This window comes from Etheostoma cragini, chromosome 21, assembly GCF_013103735.1.
Source record: "Etheostoma cragini isolate CJK2018 chromosome 21, CSU_Ecrag_1.0, whole genome shotgun sequence".
NCBI classification, from domain to species: Eukaryota; Metazoa; Chordata; class Actinopteri; order Perciformes; family Percidae; genus Etheostoma; species Etheostoma cragini.
The window spans coordinates 3,510,986-3,530,832 of record NC_048427.1 but is presented as its reverse complement, the minus strand read 5'-3'; the positions used below and the strand labels follow the sequence as shown (position 1 = coordinate 3,530,832).

Sequence of the window (19,847 nt, the reverse complement as noted above, 5' to 3'; positions counted from 1 at the left end):
GTGTGTGTGTGTGTGTGTGTGTGTGTGTGTGTGTGTGTGTGTGTGTGTGTGTGTGTGTGTGTGTGTGTGTGTGCTGTGTGTGTTTTCTCATACTGTTGTTTGTTCCAGTTGGATGTTTTATTCTTAGCTGCTACCAGAAGGTGTGTGTGGTGAGTTGGGGGTCTGCAATAGCAAGGGTTGGAAATATTTGGGCTCTGTGCCACTGAGTGGAGTTACATAAGCAGTGTTGATGGTAGAAGAGCCACTGGTATTAAGAAGACCCTGTCGGCAGCCGTATTATGACAACCAGAACATGTACAAGACATTTCAGCCAACATTTGCAACAAACCAGGTGGTATACTTTCTGGCTTAAAACGGCAATGAGCAGTTTGCACTGTCCTGTTGTTACTCTCGAAAGTCTGAGCGGTATTGTGGAACATCCAGTCGGTGTGGACAGACTGTGGTATCTGCAGGAATTTTGACTAAATACAGAGAGAAAAGTAGGGCAAGTGAAAAAATGGATTCACTCAAAGCACTTATAGCCCTGAGGGATGTGTGTTAAGGGTTAGAAGCTTGGGTTTCAATGCAGCTTTTCACATCCATGTCTTGAATACTTGGATCTGCATTAAAAGTTATATTAAGTATAGTATCTAACCCAATAAAAACTCCAAAACCAATTATGTATTAGTCTGTCTCTTTATAGTACAAAAATCAGGTCACAAATACATCATCATAATAACAGTGATTTTCTGTTACATTTTCTTAAACAGCTAGGCACTATCGTTTTATCTAATGTTACTAATTCAGGAGTAAGTGCATTTGTTGGGAACTATTTTCAGCAGTGATCTGTGGATTAACAAACATTTGGTGCTCTGGTTAGTCTCTATACAGTATGACAGCAGCAAGACAGTGTGTGTGGGATTAATTTATAAACTAGAGTGCACATGATGTAAGGAAGACACGTCACCCAGTGCAACAGGATGGAGCATTTAAGTGATTTTAATAGTTAAAAAAAATTAAGCTCTATGGCTCATAGAAATGAGATAAATCAGACTTTATCTACATGGGTAATAGTTTTTAGTAGAATCAATTCACTTTGGGCTTATATATATATAAATATACATACACAGTATTATTATATACAGTATATTATATATATTTTATTTTTCTTTCACTGTTTTCTGACATTTTATAGATTAAACAATGAATCGGTCAATTGAAAGAAATAGGATGAAGTAGTAGATCATATAAACAATAATTAGTTGTAGTCAAGGATAAGCAACAGGTTATAATAGCTAGACAATGTGGGATCAAGGCTGACAGAAAAGATTTTAAAATAAGCACAAGGCATAACTGTTTGTGTAATTCCAGAAACAATATCATTCCCCCGGTGTACATTTTCATCTACATTTTGACCTCTGTTTGAACCCTTTCATGGACTAAAAGGTGAGCCGTCCACTCTTTTTCCTGTCGTTAACTTATTATTAAAAGTGCTGTTAACAGGCCATAACTCCTGTGTTCCAGATGCTGACAGTGAGGAGCCCTGTGGACAAAGACCAGAGTTCACATGGTCCTTTTGATGATGGCGTAGGCGGGACCTAACCTGCATGCCTTCGCAGGTGGTCGCGACCAGCTCACCAAGCTCAGCGATTAAGGTCAAAGGCAAAAAGTGAAAAAACTGTTTGACCCATAGGTCTAACCTCCTGCCTGACATACCTGTCTTGACTGACATACGCTTTGTATAAACACACACACTTAGGCACTCACACTGGCACAGTGTTGCATTGAGATGTTTGCAGGTGAGAACTGAGGTAGCAGTATGTTCTGTAAATGCAGCGGGCAGAGGGAAGTTAGCCATTAATCTCATCAGGATTGAGGACTCAGACCAGCCTCTGACGGCTGCTCTCACACGACAACCTGACCTGACTTTTGGCGTCCGGCTAATTGCCTGCACTAATAAGAGAGACCTAGATGCAGGATTACACTATCTCTCGTGTGTTTCAACAGGGAAAAGCAGCCTGTTGAGGAAATCTTTTCCATCTGGCTTTAGATGTTTTTTCTAGATATAAAAGATATTTTATAGCCCAGCCTGGAGTTAAAAGAAAATCTGATAACGCTGTTATAGTTTGGCTGTTAGTATTTATTCATTTAGCTGACCACGTTTTAACAGTTGAAAAATCGATGTCACTGTTCTCTGGTAGACAAACTACTATAAACTATGTAATGGAGACACCAAATTACCTCCTTTGGCATATTTGTACTGGTACGTTACTTGTTAAGGTCGTCAAATCCACACATATTGATACATGTAATACCCTTTATTGGCATATTTGCACAAGTACAAGGTTATCCTCTGTACAGTAGAGTATGAGATGTCTCAGAAAGTATTGCATCACCTTGTAGGAAAAACTAAGGTTGATTTGTTTGAGAGCTGGGAGATCTTGTATGCTTAGTGTGTTTACTATGTTATTCCTAACATCTCTCAACCTGTCTGGTGTTTGCTTTTAGTGACTCACTAAAACCTCAGTTAACAGTATTCTATAAACTGCTCTGCACTTCTATTACTGTCATTTAAGACCTTTCTTGTTAAATAATCCCCATGCCTTTCAAACTGAGAGCTAAATTGCGCAATTACCGTCCCTGGTAACTTTTTCCTTGCACGCTCCCATCTTCATCCACTACCATCCCTCGCTATTTAAGCATTGTATCAATGTTTTAACATGGCAGCTTGTGGTTATAGCAATGACAGACGTATTCTACAGTTGTTATAGTTGTATAGGTGTCCAATGAATAAAATTATAAACTGCAATGGCTGAAATGTTAGCACATCAGTATGTAAGACGTGAAGGAAATTACCAAGGCTGATCACACCCACTAGAATTCATCAATAGTTCTTAAGCAATGCCCCCTTTCTGACTTTAACACTCAACTTGTCGGTGTGTATGCAGCCTAAAGATCAGTTTGACCTGTGACACTTTTCAACTGACCTCAGGTCAAAGTTAAATGGAGACGAGAGCACATTTAACATATCAAATAACCATGCAAGGGAAGGAAGATTTAAAATGCTGAAGGGGAAAGTACACGGCCGGCTCTTTCAATGTAATGGCATTTGAAGAGAAGAGTGTGAATGGAACAAACACCCAGCAAACCACAGAAAGATCACAAGATGTGTGGAGGATACAGCTTTTAAGAGTTTTTGTCAATAAACAGCAGTTATGGGTTGTGTATTCTCTCATTGCCAGGCCATCTTCCACAGCGCTGCAAAGGAGGGTCTGACCTGTCCACACAGCTGAGCACCCGACAATGCAAAAAACAACAAGCAATTTGAATCACTACAATCTAAAAAAAAAAGAAAGTTTCTGCAATTTTATCAGCTTGCTTGCTGCTTGTTAGTAACTTACTCTACTGAATGACTGTGAAAAGCCTCACAGCGTTGTGAGAATTCACTGTACAAGTAATTTGTCAGATGAGATTCCTCCATAAATGAACATGTATTTAGCTGTTCCTCATCCTGCACTCCGAGGCAGCCTGTCATGTTTCACCTCAGTTCCCTCTTGTGCATTCATAAAGAGTCAATGGGCCAGGCAACATCTGTGCGCGTACATCTTTACAACCTTTCTTATCAAGTTACGGCTACTGAAATAATACCTTTTTGACTGTACATATTCAAATTGTGCATGAATTCACATCATTCTTCTAAAAACTGTTTGACTTTTTTTAATGTTATTGGCCTCATAAGAATGGACAGTTCCACAGTTCATGAAACATGTTCCTACCACGTCACAGTTACCTTTATTAGTGCACCGATTTCATCTAATCATTGACGTTAGTGAATGGAACCCAACAAACCACTAATATGATTATAAGAATGACCTCAGGCGTAATTAATTACATTAAAAGGTTTACGATAATTATTTCCCATGCTATCGTTACTACAGACCTTAACAAGTTCATGACAACACAGATCTGACAAGTTTTTAAATGAATATCCCTTGTGGGCATATTCCTCAGATCTTCTGGCGCCAGTAAAATTATTTGTACTTGCTTTTATGATTCATTTAAGTTTTGACAAAAAAAAGGAAATGCAGAATACAATTACAAGAAGGTCTAGGCCAAAGTTAGCAAACATTTTGTCTTTTTGTTTAATTTCAATAATTTTCTAAAGGCCTGAAGAACTTTACCTATCCATTATTTTGAATGGACTAATTATTAATTATTTTCTGGAAATATTGGCAGCACTTGATAAAAGGGTTTTTAAGTTGTAACTAATGGTTTTATTGTGGGATTGTTATTCAGTTACAAATATTGTATTGATCAGTTCTAAGCAATTAATCCAAACATGGTTTGGGTTGCCAGTTTATGAAATAACTTCATTTTATTTGGAAACTAGAAGAGGACTCGGAGAGCGCAGACCTCTCTCACAATGTCAGCGCAAGTCAAAATAATTCATGTATAAACCCTAATTAGAATTCACTCCAAAATGTAGTTCTTGACCCATGCTACACCCTTCACAAAAATCAGGGCAGTAGTTTTTTTCTTCATAATCCTACCGACAGACAGACAGACAGACAGACAGACAAAAAAAATGAATAAAAAACATAACCGCCACGGCAGAGGTAAAAACCATCAATAAATGCCTGCGGGTTTCTAACTTCAACAATATTTGTTAGTCATTAATTAAGATAACTGTAGTTGTCAAACAGGTCATTGGATGTTTTCTTGAAGAGACAAAAGCAAGTGTCATGCTGGGATTAACATTAACCAATGGGATTTTTTTCAAAACCTAGCAACCCAAACGTTGTTCTCATAAAATATAATTATTATAATCTCACGCCCCTAAAGTCTGGATCTGATCTATCCTGATGCAGAAAGCTCCACACATCTGGTTCTCCAAGCAGGACAATTTATGCTGCTTTGTTGGGAACTCCTATTTGACTGAGTTATATGACCAGGAGAGCATTAGATCCAAAGCCTTTTGAGGTTGTACTTTATGAACCCAAAATCTCAGCAACAGCCAGCCAACAGTGAAGGAGCTTCCATTTTTAGGGCAGTTTTGTCCTTTTATTATTGCTTTTTATAAAGCTGATAAATATACTTGACATCCAAATACCTGGAAAGAATTGAAACATTCTTGTATTCACTTCATAATCATGTTCTGTATAGATGTTTTTGTAAAAGTCTGTCAAACTGAAGTGAAACTGCTGAAACTGTATTTCTGGTAACTAGTTTATTTCCACTGTGCTGCGGGACGGGTGCAGCTGCATAGTGTTACACTGACAAACAAGTATGTGATACCATGTGCCACTGGCAACCAGGACCGGATATAGTTTACGAAGTGATGGTATGTAAGCCGTGCCCTTGTCACAGGAAGGCATCATAATTAAAGATTTATGAATCCTCGACTGGCTGCTCACTCAAGGGTCAAAATTACTTTAGAAACCCACAGAGGTCGAAGATAAATGTGATCTAAGATTAATTGATGTTTTCTGTTGACGGAGAAAACACTTTACAGGGTTTTTTGATGTGATTTTTATTGCAACTTGCTGGACCCCGAACAGGTCGAGCCTTTTCTGTACACCAATTCATCCCAGGACTCATATTGCAACTTAGAGCACATTTACACCTCTGGCACCTCCATCTTGCATGCTCCGACACACGTGGTCAGTTCAGAAATGACCGGCGGTGACCCCGGGGGCCACTCTTTTCCCTTACCAACTATAACCTTAGAACCATTACAGCTTTTACAACTTTAAGTCTTTGGTGTGTTTAGGAAGCAGGACTTGTGTCTCTCCAGGGACCAAACTGCAGGGTGACCACATGTTTTCCTCTGAAGGAATGGCTGTACAGTCCCACACTGTCAATACTACAAACACTGTGGAGAGAAGAGGCATTTAAAAGTGTACAGACGATATTTCCCCCTCTAAACAATGCACAATATTGGGCTGTCCATCTGCAACAGACACTGGCGAGAGAAACCTGATGGTCATCAACTTGTCAATAAGTCAACTAGATGAATCAATAGACAGAAAAAAGAAAAGATTTTGATAACCAATTAATAAGTTAAATACTCAATTAAACAAACTGAAATATGGGGATATACACAGAATAAACACTAAATTAATATTGTTCTATCTGACACAGAGTGGGCCGGATTTTTTTTAGACCCACTTTGCACAGGGTGGCAGGCTGTAACCTGAAAGACTGCTCCGAGGCCTTTAAGTGTGTAAGGAATCATCTTTATGAAGACTCGTTTGGATACGCATTCATAGACAGAGGGTTAGGACCTAATCTGAGAGTTAAAGGAAAGTTCCAGTATAGGAAAGTGACATAGGCATCAAGGACATATATTCAAGCAGTAAATATGACGGAGGCTACGTGATTACAGTAAACACACGAGATTCTTCTAGAGCAGGGGTGAGTAACCTTAGGCACGTGTTCCACCATCGGCACATGCTAGCTCAACCAGTGGCACACTAGTAATAAGTGTGCAAGAGAGTTTTGGAGAAAGGTTAAATGCAAAGAGCACTGCCTTTTATTAACAGTAGTTTGATTGACTTTTTTCCCATCCGCTTTGTGCAAAGACCTGCCTACTCTGCTTCTGATTGGCTAGTGCTTGTTGCCTTTTTTAGAGAATGGGATGCAAAAAAAAAACAATAGCAGTGCCTCAGCGAGCTCAATAGATGATGGCAGGCTTAATGCGGACAAGAACATTTTTAAATTATAGGTTGCCAACTCCTGTTCTAGAGGAATATTGATGTTTTATTGAAAGGATAAGCCTGGTTTCAAAAAACAAGCTTGAAAAACAAGATACAGAGCCAGTGATTGTGTAATATATGGGTCACCAATATACTATTACTGGGAGCTGGAAAACTTTAAACAAATCTGGACCACTTGCTAAAATCTCTCACAGCAAATATCAATCCACAGTACAGAGGGCTCCCCCCCCCCCAAACTAAAGCAGCAACTCAGCAGAGACAGAAGCTTTGCCATGAGCATGTAAAAATACAATAGCTCAGTTATTACATCTGGCAGTTGGAGGAGAACCAGTTTGTAATTAGTTTTTTTCCACTTAGTGTTCCCAGTTTGTGGCTGGCAGAGTTACATGTAACTCCCATTGACAAGCTTTTGACTGCTGACGGATAAAAATAATTGATTTTTTTATTATTATGATAGGCGGCAGATGAAGCTTATTATCATTTTCAGTCGCTGATATCTTAACATATTCTGGTATGACTTCAAAGAATATTCTGGATGTTTGCTGAGGTCTTACATAATGTAGAAAAACAAACACGAAATCAGCTTACTGTGTTTGTAGAATGACTCACATGGCTTATCTAAGATATTGTGTTTAGCTTTCTATTAATCAAAAATTACAGATGCTATTGTAAACACATTGTTGTATTATAAGTTCCAACTAAATAATAAGTAATAATACATTGTACAAATATTAAATCTTACTCTTGTTTTATGGACAGGCATTGCAGATTACTATTGTTAAATACAATAATAAATAAAGTAAATAAAGTAAAGTAGTGCTAATAAAGTAAAGACAATAAAAAGCTAAGCATCATGGAAAAACATGTTATACTAAATGTTACTACTACAAATACACCAAAGAAACTAACATTTAAGTTTGCAAGACTACAGGAATGGCCTTCAGCAACACTGATTCTTTAACTCTTTGACACCTCTAGGTGTAGTTCCCTAAGTTAGTACCATCCACACACTCTTATCCTGTTAAGGGTCACTGAGCAGCGCTGTGGCCTCCTCAAGCATGGTTTAGGTAAGAGGGGGCAAAGACATGTATAAAAACATATTCACACTCACATCAACAGCTACAAGCAAGTTTAGTTTCCAACAGAAATGTACAAAAACACAAAACAGCCCCAGCCACCCCACAAAATGAGTGCACATTTAGTACAGTACATGTTTTATGTGTGACACGGTCAGGACTGAGCAGAGCTAAAGTAAACTAACAGCCCTCAAGTCAAAGTGACGTGCTGCCGTTTGTAAATGTAGGCTATCGTCTTGGACCTCTCCTCAGAGAACATTGGCAGGCCCTGATAAGATGGAACCTGCTGCAGCGTAGGCCCTGCGAGGAAAGACACTGTTGATGTTGGCCACAGTCAAACTGATAGGAAGCCCACAGCTTGTGTTGTGTCACTGAACACTAGCCACATTCACATGAAGGTTACATAGCCGGGCTTGTCCAGTATGAGGCCCAGGCAAGCATGAGGAGAGACGCAACAGAAACTAGATTTAGGCTTTGTTGTTTAAGCTCATAACTTGCACCTCAACGCAAGATTTTTTTAAGTTATAAGATTTTACAGCTTTAAATTAAACCGTGAACTTTAAAACTCTAAGCTTAAACGTAAACAGTGCAGCTTCCAGCTCTTCTTGACCAGTAAGCCCACTTGCACTAGAGTATTCGTTCCAACTTTTATCCAGCAGGGGCGATGCAAATCTTTCACCATCATAACTCCTCCTCCTTCCTTCAATCATTAGGTAACCCTGTTTCCTTAAGACTTTTAAACACACTAGAGTCAAGCCTACAACAATTATTTTCAGTATAGGTTAGTATGTTGATTTTTTGGTTTGATTCAATTGTTTAGTCTAGAAAATGTTGGAAGATAAAAAATAAAAAATATTACAAGTTTTCAAACCAAAAGCTCCTTCAAATCTCTTCTTTTATCCGACTAACAATCAAGTTTTTACAACAACACAAAAAATACTCAAATTTAAGAAATTGGAACCAGTCAATGTATTAATATTTTATTCTTAATAAGTAACGGAAACAATGAAACATTATCCAAAAGCTATTTTAGGCCTTATAGAACCCACAGGCTAATAACACACTGTACAATATAAAACTAGGAAATGCACAAATTATTTGAATTTGAGAAGGTGGAATCAGTGAAAAGTAAAATTATACTTTTTCCAACTCTTTGCTTTGAGAAATACAATTCATTTTTTTACAAAAATGTAATAAAAAAAGCCCAAGCTTGCTTTTTCTCCCTGGTTTGACCTTTCATGCCAAGATGACCGAATGCTGGCTCTCATATTTAGCAGGCAGGCATTAGACTATTAATCTTCTCATCAAACTCTCAACTAGAAAGCAAATAAGTACTACATATTTTACAAAATGTCAAACTATTCCTTGAAATGCTGTCGAAACACAAGCAGCCAAGCCAGAACTATACATTCCAAGTGGCTACATTGTTATTTAAATGAGGAACTACTGTATTTGAATAACAAGGTCACAAATCTTTGGATGCTCAAGACACATTTCAGTTAGTGCCCGAGGTTCAAAACCAATGACAACAATAAAAACGACCAGTTGTTGCCTCTAATTGTACATTCAGCATTATAATTAAACTTAAACTGTACGCTGGTCTTAATACTGCAGTTAAAAGCAATGTGCCAACCCTCCCTGCACTAAAACTGTTGGTCTATCCCAAGCAGCCCTGATTAAAAACTGAGTAATAACAACCCAGAGTAGGCGCAGTAGCAGTGGAATTTAATGCGTTGCAGGAAAGGGTAACCACCAAAAAGTGATCCCATTTGTCCAAAAAAATCATCCAAATAAAAGATAGAAAAACTGTCTCTCTGTCTGTATTTATGCATCCAAGTAATCAGCTAATTGGTTGTTTTTTTTAGAAGCACCAGTGGCAATCTGGCATTAGGCATGGCCTCATAAACACGGATGGTGCTTTAAATACAGGTGGCCGTGCCGCTGTGGTGGTGGAAGTAGAGCACAGTAAGTCGACTCGTTTACAGTGCATGATTAATGAATGTGTGTTGGTTTGGGTTTAAAAATGAAACATGAGAGTATAAAAGTGTCAGCTGCAGACTGGAGGCTGAACTAGCTGGGAGCTGCCCTTGAATAAGTTCAGGTATTGCGCAACAAAAGGCCTTTAGGGACTCACCAAAAACGGCATGTGCAACAGTGCACACCTTCCTATCAGTTACTAAGTAGCTCAATGTGTAGTTACTTGTGTGCTGGACAGAAGTTTAATGCTGATGATTTCACATGTGTTGCAGTTTTGTGCAGTCAGCAATAACAATGACATATAGCATATGCATTAGGTTGTGAACTCTTTTAGACTCAGCGTAGATCAAATGGAAGCATGCGGAGACCATACAATAGCTCATCCATTTTTTATCCACTCTACATTTCCATCAAAGCCAAGTTCATGTTGCCTATATAGCACCTGAAGGTTTCTTTGTGCCTTGCTTCTTTTTAAAAGAGCTTTAAATTGATGTTGATCATGTCTTTAAACCTCTAATGTTCTTAATAAAGTTATTACACTATTGTTTTCACTATTATCACTATTAGGTTCCACGATTCTTGTGTAAAGCCAAAGTGTGAGGAAATAATCTTTTATTGATGCCAACCAATGCTTGGATTTCTTAGGCTAATACTGATGTTTATGTTTTACAGTTGAATCATAAATCTGTCAGTGTTCTTTTTAATTAGAAAACTGTTTTGGAATCAACTCATGCATATTTGCTGTACTGGCATTTCTTGTGTTTGTTTAAATTTATCTCCATATAAGCTTGTGATGGTAAATGGGTCAAAAACTAAATTTTGCTGATAAATTGTTCATGCAAACATATTTAGTATCTTATCCCTTTATCGGCGTATAACAATATGTCCGCGTGTTTGTGGCAATATAAATATATGGATATACCCACAAAGCATTATAGGTGAGGGATACGAGAATACAATTGAAAAGTACATATACCCTTTATTTAGTGTGTATCAGCAAAGTTTAAACCCATGACTGCTCTTTCATATGTTGTATGTATATACTTAAAGTATACAGTATATAAGTTTGAAGGACCTCTGTTTACTTTTCTCTTGTAATATAGTCTTGATATTAGATGGCAGAGGTAATGATGTGAGCCCTGTCTTGTATTTTAAACTGGCTTGGGCAGAGCTTTGGTGTTGCATATCATGAAAGAATCTAAATGTATTGTTTTCGTTTTGTTTTTCTGGTACAAAAAGGTTACTGTGGACACCGCCCAGACAGAATTGTGTTCACTGTAACAACACTGACAATATACTGCACACTGGAGAACACCTTTGAGTGTCTCAGTAAAAATGACGACTAATTAAATATAAGTGGGAATCAGGTAAAGCAGAGCATTGCTTGAACCCCCACCCTCACATTCTCAACAGTTGAACTTAACTACCTGCAGATTACAGCTCAGGCTCTGTAACACATAACAGCTTAAGGCATTTCCACCTGACTTGTAATGACGCACCTTCAACTGCTACCCCATCAACATTACAGAGGTGATTGTGTTTAGCCACCAACAGCGAGCTTTTGTGTTCAGTTAAGCATTCAGTGGCACATGGGGAGGACGGGGTGGTGGAAAGCGGCTGCAGCTGAGTCTGTGTCTTTGAGGTTAATGTATCACAACAGTAACCATAATAACAATAGCCACCTTTAAGCTTATTAGGAGCGATTAAGGAGCTTAACTGGGCTCATGTCTTCAGTAAAGAGATGAAATAGCATGCTAGTTTGCAATATGGCCCCTTGCCAAAGAGCCGCAACATGATGTGTTGCACTTTCCACTCCACAAAAGTTAAAAGCAAAAGGGAATGCTTTGGAAGTCACACCACAAATACTACCCGACCACCCCTTGTGTTTGACTTAAAGGGCGAGAAGCAGTTGTAATGGTACAGGTAAAAGGACATCTGTGCTTCTCAAAGTTTCTACCTTCCTCGAAGAACAAGACACCTGTTTTGTGAACTGACAGGTGGGCTCTTGAAAAAGAAGTCCCAACTTGCTGGTGCAGGAGCTTGAGCCCCGGGGGCAGATTGACTTCGCCCTGTGTAACTCCTTACTGTCTGGACAGAGTTTGAATGCAAGACAAAGACTACCTCTGTGCATCGTTTTTATGGAGCAGTGTGAGAAGGTTCTTTCATGTCTTAAAACAAATTCCAATGTGTTTACGATTGGAGTGGTCAGAATAAAAGGGTTTGTTGAAAGTGGATGTGTAGTCCAATATTAGTGGAAAAGAGTTTAATTTGAGCACAACTTCACACCTAAGAAGACTCATGTAAGTGCCCGATACTGATTCCAGTGCACCTCACACACAACACCAAATGTACAGTGGACTTAAATCTTTAAATCCTCCCTTTGTGCTTTCAAACCATGTAAGAGAGAACAGTGACAGCTGCTCACCATGCTGTCTGGTGCCCGCATGCCAAACACTGTGGCATAAAACAAACTTACTGACCCCTCTATGTGTTTTCATCAGACTGGACGGACAGAAATGTGAAATGTGTGTGAAACTGCAATTGCTTTATTTAACTTGTGATGTTTACATGTGAGCCAGACATTATATTTGTCAGACTTCTTCATCCGGCTTTACAGGATTGAAACATTTCAAAGCACAAATGGAACTATTATCACACACGAATACCGATGGCAGATCATCAGAGCTGAATATAAATGATGTATTGACTCTCGTTTGTTTCTAGTTTTGGGAGAGAGGCATCCACGGAGCTAGCCTTGGTGTCACTGGTTGTTAATATAAACAGAGATTAAGAGGGGATAATGGCAGGCGGAGTGGTTCAGTTGGAGATGACTGCTGACAGGACGGGTTGCCATGGATGGGCCTGGGCCCAACTCAAGGTCAACAAGGAATAATAATCAGTAGATTAGCTGCTTCACATCAACTCTGGTGTGTGTGTTTGTGTGTGTGTGTGTGTGTGGGGGGGGGCGGGAGCAGTGAAAGTATCAGCCACTGTAGCTGAGGTTTGTTGCTTAGAGAGAAAGGAAGATAAACTGCAGATATGCTGTGTTCAGTGTAAACTCTGTCTGAAAACCGCAATCAGGTGTACCTCAAGGTAATTTCGTTTAGACAAATTAAACCCTGAATTATCATTTATTTTATCAGCAACCATCCAAATATTCAAATAGCAGATAAAAATAAATTCTCCTTCATTTAAACAAAATTAAATGTTTGCACTTTTACATCAGAATTGGCAACTTTACAGTTCTGATCTTCAGTGAAATTAGAAATAAAGAAGCCATCCTACCTGTAGCTCACACCATGCAACCTCCACTGTTGTCTCCGTGTCCAGTCCTTTATAGACCGTCTTGAAAGATCCCCTTCCGATCTCTATGTTGAATTTGAGGTATCTTCCATCAGGCGAGGTTGCCACCGCTTTGGTCTCCACGTCCTCTTTCTCTTCCTGCTCCTGTTGCCACTGAGTATCAGACATGATGCGAGACAAAGTTTTGTGTGGTTTGTTTTGAAGTTCATTGTCAGACTCTGAGCTGGCGTACTGAGCGCTGGATCTCGGGACGGGATCCCAGTTCCCAGTGCGAGACCCGGCGTCGGGCTCCTGGCTGCGGAGGGGCGTGTTGGAGCTGGTGCCCGGGCTGGAAACAGGGGAAGGCAACGGCGGAGAGTCGTTGTTTTTTTCGTCTTCTGCTCTGGACTCGGTCAGTGTTGGGATATTCTCAGCTGACCAGGACAAGGCTTTGGAAAGAACGCCGCTGTATAGAGGCGAATCAATGTCCATGCTAATCTTTTGCAGCCCATAAGAGTTTCTTCGTGCGCCCAAACCGTGCGTCATCAGCACGGATGGGACTCTGTATAAGCAGTCGTCAGTCATATCCACAGAGAGGCCTGGGAAACCGCGTCCTGGTACCTCAACCTGTGCATGGGACATTGTAGCAGGTTCAAATCCTGTTTGATCTGGAGCCTAAATGTGGAGATGGCATTAGGACAGTATCGTTACATTAAGTTTCAAGCTAGTTTAATGTAAGTGACTTTAAACAAAGGCTGATCACAAAATAACAGGTGACCAACACGACAAGATTAAACACATCTCTGAACTTTTACGAGCCTACCTGTAGCTGAACCTTAGAAATATCTTCTAGCCTATGTAAAAAACAAACAGAAAAGTAAGAGACGTGAAGTACTTACTCATCGCAGCCATCGCGTAAAACTGTTCACATAAACGCATAGTTTTCAAATAACCCGAGTTGTCCTCTTCTCTTTGCAAGGTCCTTAGCCATAACCTCCGGTGAAAGGACAGCGCTGTCTATATCAATAGAGCTCCGGAGGGCTGTGCGTCCTGTGCGCTGCCAGTGCGCGCTCCAATCTCCGCCCCTCGCAGCTTTGACGCGCTATCCAGAGGGAGTACAGTAGTACTAGTACTCTTAAAAGCCCAACATGACATTGGGTTTTCTTTTCATTAAATGCGTAATTGGTGTCCAAAACGATCTGTGTAATATCAAAATATGGGACATTATGTGAGTTAAATAAGATGTTAAAGAAGGGCAGTGTTTCAAAGGATCTATCATATTTATTTTCTACTTTTTCTTGTTGGCACACTGTGCGCAGTAAGTGGCGGAGCACTGCCTCTTTTAACCCTTGTGTTGTCTTCCCGTCAAAATTGAAAATCGATGCTTTTTATTGATGTTTTAAACTTTTTCTTTCTTGAACTCAAATTAAAGGAATCTATGTTGAGGGAGAATCACACACTGGAATATGTCAAATTTTACTCAAAACTATTTGGAAACCACTATATGGTATACCATGCTATAAAACCGAATAAGACACCCCAAGATTAATGAAACTGAAATGTGTACTTGCCAAAGAGCGTTGTGTGGAATCAATAATGTTGTTTTGGGTAATTAAAAAGAGGATATAGGAATACGGGTCAATTTGACCCGAGGACAACATGAGGGTTAGCAAGTTCCTCAATGACTTGCACATCTTTAGTTTTTTTGAATTGACATACAACCGATGAGTCATTTTACTACAGGCTTCTCTCGGCCTGTCTTTACTTGATTTCCTAAATAAGAGAGCTATGCAGCGTAGGAGGGGATGGGGTGGAACATGCAGCGTGAGATCCTAACCTGCAGGGGGGGCTACACGACGGAGAGATGTTACAGCTGCTGAAACAGGACACCTTTATCAGCCAAGGCCACACTCGGCCCCACCTGTCCCACAAGTGGAAACACACACACACTGGCTGTTATCAGAAATTCACTAGAGCTGTACCATGCCCACAGGCAGGACCACACGCAGCACATGATGTGAGTGGGACCATCAATTCAGAACAGCTGCAGGCAGAAAGTAGAGCATAACATCTCCATCAGTGCGGTGCAACTCTGCACGTCCGGTTAACGTCATCATTCATGTTTTACACAAGACCTCTTAGAGAAACAACAAGGACGCACATTTAGCAAACTTCTAATTTATTTTCCTACAGGATATGAAAAAAAGAAAGTTGAATAAAGACAGAGTATAACAGGAGTGTCACAGTAGCTACTGCACAATGATAGGACGACAGCAATCTGTATATGAAGTCCACTACTATTACACTCAGATGATTTGAGCCAGGATTGGTGGTCTGAGTCTGTGTTGCTTTCCCTACTGGAAGCATTTATTCTGAAAACAAAAAGTCCCCCTGGTGTTGCATTCTGGGAATTTCTTTGGGATGTCTGTTTGAAACAAAGGAACAGCCAAGCAAAAGGTCCAGAGCTAATTATACAGAGGACATTATTTGACAGGGAAAACGGGATAAAACTAGTCGTATTTACAATGTAAAAAGTGTAAAGTTACAGCTGGTGGGGAGACATTTTCCCTAGGAGTATTCAGACATGATAGTATTTAGTCCCCTGAAAGGCCCATAGCATGTTTATATGGCAACAAATGTTACCCATGACTACATTAAACACAGTGTCACCTCAAATGCTTGTTTCTCCCAAACACCTAGAAATGATATTGGTACTCTTCCCATGAGAAAAGGTTTTGAACAAACCAAAAAGGCAACAACAATTGCAGGACCGGCATCCTCTGGGCTGGGCATTGAGGTGTGAAGCCTTATATAGCTAAATGTTAAAAATGTGCCCATGAGGTACAGTATGAGGGCTCCCAGAAAGAGTGTGTGTGATTCCAGCACCGTTTCAGAAGAATTTGACCCCCTTTCCATCATCCATGGTAATAATCTCTGCTTTGCCGTCGGTTTGTAAAGCCTGCAACGAGCGCAGCAGCATCCACTCTTCTAAACCGTGGAACTCTGGAGAAACAGATGATACAGGAACTGTCAGATGCTGCAATAAGAATAATGAACTATTTATAAAGTCAAACAAAGTGACAAGGTGCTTCAAATGAGAAACACATGACTGGATCATTTCAAGACTACATTTGGAGAGAAAACAACTCAGGCAATTAAAAGTGGGACAAACATTTAAACAGATGAACCATTCTGAAATCAAATGTTTTGATGCTGATTTATCTTAACATTTGAAATGGAGCCATACCTTCACCTTCTGTGTCGTCCCCATTGGACAACTCATAAAGTGTAAACACAGAGTTAACCATCCCGTTTTTGGAAACCTGTAATGATAAAAGAAAATAAATAATGGTCAATCTGAGAAAAATCCAAATTAATAACACATGTTTTTCTCCCACATTCAAGGACAGAGCTAGGACTGTATTTTTTTTCTTTTCTTTTGGGAACTCCAGTATATGTGTACACTGAGAAGATGTGTCATTTAGCTGACGCTTTTTTCCAAAGCGACTTACAATTGCTATACGACTGCACATGAAAGGAAAAAAAAAATGTGGTTAGGCAATCACATGTGCAAGAAATCAGCTTTCTCCAGGAGAAATCTAGCTGGGGAATAAAATCATGATACAGAAACTTGTCTTATTTAAATGACATTTAAAAAATGAGGTTATTGCAGAAAGCCGACTGTAACCTGGAGTCATGTAATCGCGACATGCATGTCTTAAAATTCTAAAGCAGTAGCTGCAACATTTAAGCAGGGAGAGGTTGCCGTAACCGTTGCTAAATGTATGTAGCGGAACCACTGTACAGTGTGTGTCATAGGTGTGATGACTCACCCACTGGTATATTAACTTTCCCCATTCCTCTGGTTGTCTCCACATGACTAAACACCGAGACTTGTTTTTGTCCAACCAGTCAAGGTTCCCTAAGATCAGACGACACAATGAGAACAAATGTTTATTACTGCTGAAATGAATTTGAGACAATGACATAATAACTCTTAATCTCAACACTGAAACAAAAAGTACCTTTTTTCCTCAACTCCTCAAACACAACTTGAATTGCTTCCATTGACAGTTTTCCTGGAAATCAGTTAAGGGCAAACAAAAAGTACCAAATGTACAGGAGTAGGGAACTTATCTCGCTTTGGTCCCCCTACAGGTTGGAAGCAGAATGGTCCATTACATTACATTGTCCAGTTCATTTGAACTACAAATCCGTTACCCGACCTGGCAAACTTGCATAATGTTTTTATGGCCACACAACTCTCTCGGTATTTCTCAGGATGACTATGTTCAGAAGATTGTGTCGTCCAGTGACTTTCCTGTGCAGAAACTCGCATGAAGATCATTATCTCTTCTGAAGATTCCATCATGTCCAAAATACAAAAACCTTCTTGAAAAAGCACTCTGCCAATTTAGCATTGCAGCCAATAACACTGGAACTTACAATTAAACAAGTTTTTCTCTTTAAAAAGGCTCAAAATTGATGTAGACTAACCAGAGATCCATGCTTTTTTAAGCACACATTCTGCTTCCTTGTCAAAACCTGCAACCTACATTACCCACAATGCAACTTAAACAATAATCAGATTCAGATGTGTTATGCTGGTAGAAGATCATGTAGCCTCCAGATGCTAGCCCCAAGCAGTGATGAGTAGCAGAATACAGGGGTCTGCTATGATCACTTCTTTCTTACTGCACACCGCTCAGATTTTTCGCCCTAAGACGATGATGTGGGAAATATGAGTTCCACTTTAACCCCAGTAACACCAGGAAAACTAATTTATGGGGGTAAAATAGGTTTAGTGATGATGATATGAAAAATGTTTATTCACCAAAATAGAGAAAAGAACCTCAAAATAAAGCGAATAATTCAACACGGGCCACTTCAGCTGAGTGGAGAGCAGCTACTGAGGTGGCATTGTCCTAAAAAAATATTTAAAACCAACCCTAAATTTAATGTGTTTCAACACCAACACCCAATGGTTTAAGTGTAATCGTATGTCCAAATGAAGAAGGCATCCTATAAACCCTTAACTAGCAATCCATGTTAATCCTGCAAACATGAGACAATATGGATATGAAACTGATATTTTAGGATCTCGGATCCACAGGTGGACTGTTAGGATACGTTCTATCTTCTTGTTGTTGAACACAGGGCTTTCTTGAGCCTCCATGACGTCCAGGGTGTAGAGCTTGTGATGCCGGCAATAAGACAGAGCCAGGGAACACCATGCTGCCAGCTGTTTCTGTCTTGTTTCAACATTAGGCTGTAGCCTGTCCACAGAGAGACGAGCAAAAGAACAAAAGTTATCTTGAGAAATTTTACAGATAGAGCAGGTCTAGAACATACACTATAATGTACAAAGCCCCGATAATTCTAGTAGTCCCCCCAAGAACAAGCAGCGCGACAGTGGCGAGGGAAAACTCCCTTTCAGGAAGAAACCTGGGACAGACCCAGATGTCACTACAGGGTAAACAGAGAGCCGCAAAAGCACACACAAGACATGATACAATCTATCAGCTGTTTGTGGAAGGCCTATTCCTGGCCATTAAGAATTTGGTGTGGAAGAACCTGCCTGGCATGCACATCGCCCTGACCCTTTGGGATGAATTAAAACACGGACTGTGAACCAGACCTAATCACCCGACATTAGTGCTGGACCTCAATACCGCTGTTGTTGCTGAATGGGAGCAACTCCCTGCCTAGTGGAAAGCAGGCTGTTACAGCAGATTAACACCCATGGTTTATTACATTTCAGAAAGAGTACTGTACCTCACAGGCAGATATTAACATTTAGACATTTTTTAAGGTCATTTACGCAGAATAACCAGTATGTCTGAAGAAAAGAGACCACATCAGAATAAAGTTAACACTAAAGGGTTTTGAGGTATTTTTTTTCCGAGACGGTGTTACACCGAAATGTGTCACCTTGGAGAATCTGCTACAGAAAAATACAGATGTGCTGACTAAATACTGACACATCTATACACTACTGCTATCTTAAGGGGTCTGTAGTCTTCTTAGCAAAAATGTATTACGCTATTTATAGCTGTAAGGTTTGGTAACAGCTATTAAAATATAGCCTATTATATACATTATACAGCTGAAATTATAAACCAGGTCACAGAATGTGATGGATAACACAATTGGCTGTAACACTGTTCGAGAGTTGGTGGGCATGTTAGTTGAAGCAGTGTTGGCTATCAGCTAACAGCCAAACTCATTCTCTGAACTTGCAAAAAAAACAGCGTTAATTACCCAGATGTTGATGTTTATAACTATTCGTATGCAGCGGGGGCTTAACGAGTCGACAAGTGGAGCTGTTACACACACGTTAGAAAGCCAGAAGGTGCAAAATAAATCCACTTCCCTAGCAATGTGTTTCGTTTAGCCAGGTAGCCCCCGGCTAACATGGTGGTAGCGCTCAAAACAACACACTTCGAATTAATAGCAAAGAAACAATAGAGGCTAACAAGCAGAATTTATACATGTTTTAAATTTGGGTCAGAAAAATATAACTCACGTAAAAAACGGTGGGAAATTGTATTGCCAGGGCCACTCAAAACTCATCGCAGTTGATGCGGTGTTCACAGCTGACAGTTTCCGGAAGCGCGTCCCACCTCAAATTGTTCCGACTAACTGCACAGGCATACAAGACTTTACAAAATACACAATACAATACAAATTATAAAATAAATGTGAGTGCAAATATGTTAATAATAAATAAATAAAATAAATGTGGTCGAAAAATTAAACAAATACCCCAAAATATGTAAAAAAATAAATAAACGCAATCTACAACTCAAATGGATGA

General features: G+C 39.7%; 2 protein-coding genes across 6 annotated transcripts in view; both read right to left on the bottom strand.

Moving 5' to 3' along the window:
- wnk4a (WNK lysine deficient protein kinase 4a) overlaps nt 1-14,129 on the bottom strand; it is a 41,493-nt gene extending 27,364 nt beyond the window's left edge. For 2 of the 5 annotated variants that reach the window (XM_034859799.1, XM_034859801.1), the window contains exons 1-2: nt 13,930-14,108; nt 13,034-13,705 (exon numbers count right to left, since the gene is read on the bottom strand). In XM_034859799.1, coding sequence (XP_034715690.1) covers nt 13,034-13,672 — 639 coding nt within the window. In that variant the 5' untranslated portion in view covers nt 13,673-13,705; nt 13,930-14,108. Of the gene's footprint in view, nt 1-13,033; nt 13,706-13,929 lie in introns of all 5 variants that reach the window. The other 3 variants (XM_034859802.1, XM_034859804.1, XM_034859803.1) reach the window with 3 other exon arrangements.
- A 1,063-nt stretch (nt 14,130-15,192) lies between these two features.
- vps25 (vacuolar protein sorting 25 homolog) lies at nt 15,193-19,674 on the bottom strand. The gene is made up of 6 exons (XM_034859811.1): nt 19,557-19,674; nt 18,161-18,306; nt 17,056-17,109; nt 16,864-16,952; nt 16,278-16,353; nt 15,193-16,033 (listed from the first exon to the last, which is right to left on the bottom strand). The coding sequence occupies exons 1-6, from the start codon at nt 19,601-19,603 to the stop codon at nt 15,921-15,923; spliced, it is 525 nt and encodes a 174-aa protein (XP_034715702.1). The 5' UTR covers nt 19,604-19,674; the 3' UTR covers nt 15,193-15,920.
- Nucleotides 19,675-19,847: the final 173 nt, after the last annotated feature.

What these genes read in the sequence shown, in the direction of transcription:
- vps25 (XM_034859811.1), bottom strand. Translation starts at nt 19,603, where the DNA reads ATGAGTTTTGAGTGGCCCTGGCAATACAATTTCCCACCGTTTTTTAC. An exon ending in AATTTCCCACCGTTTTTTAC is followed by an intron (nt 18,307 to 19,556) that starts GTGAGTTATATT and finishes CTCTGTGGACAG; the next exon opens with GCTACAGCCTAATGTTGAAA. An exon ending in TGAGGAGTTGAGGAAAAAAG is followed by an intron (nt 16,953 to 17,055) that starts GTACTTTTTGTT and finishes GTCTGATCTTAG; the next exon opens with GGAACCTTGACTGGTTGGAC.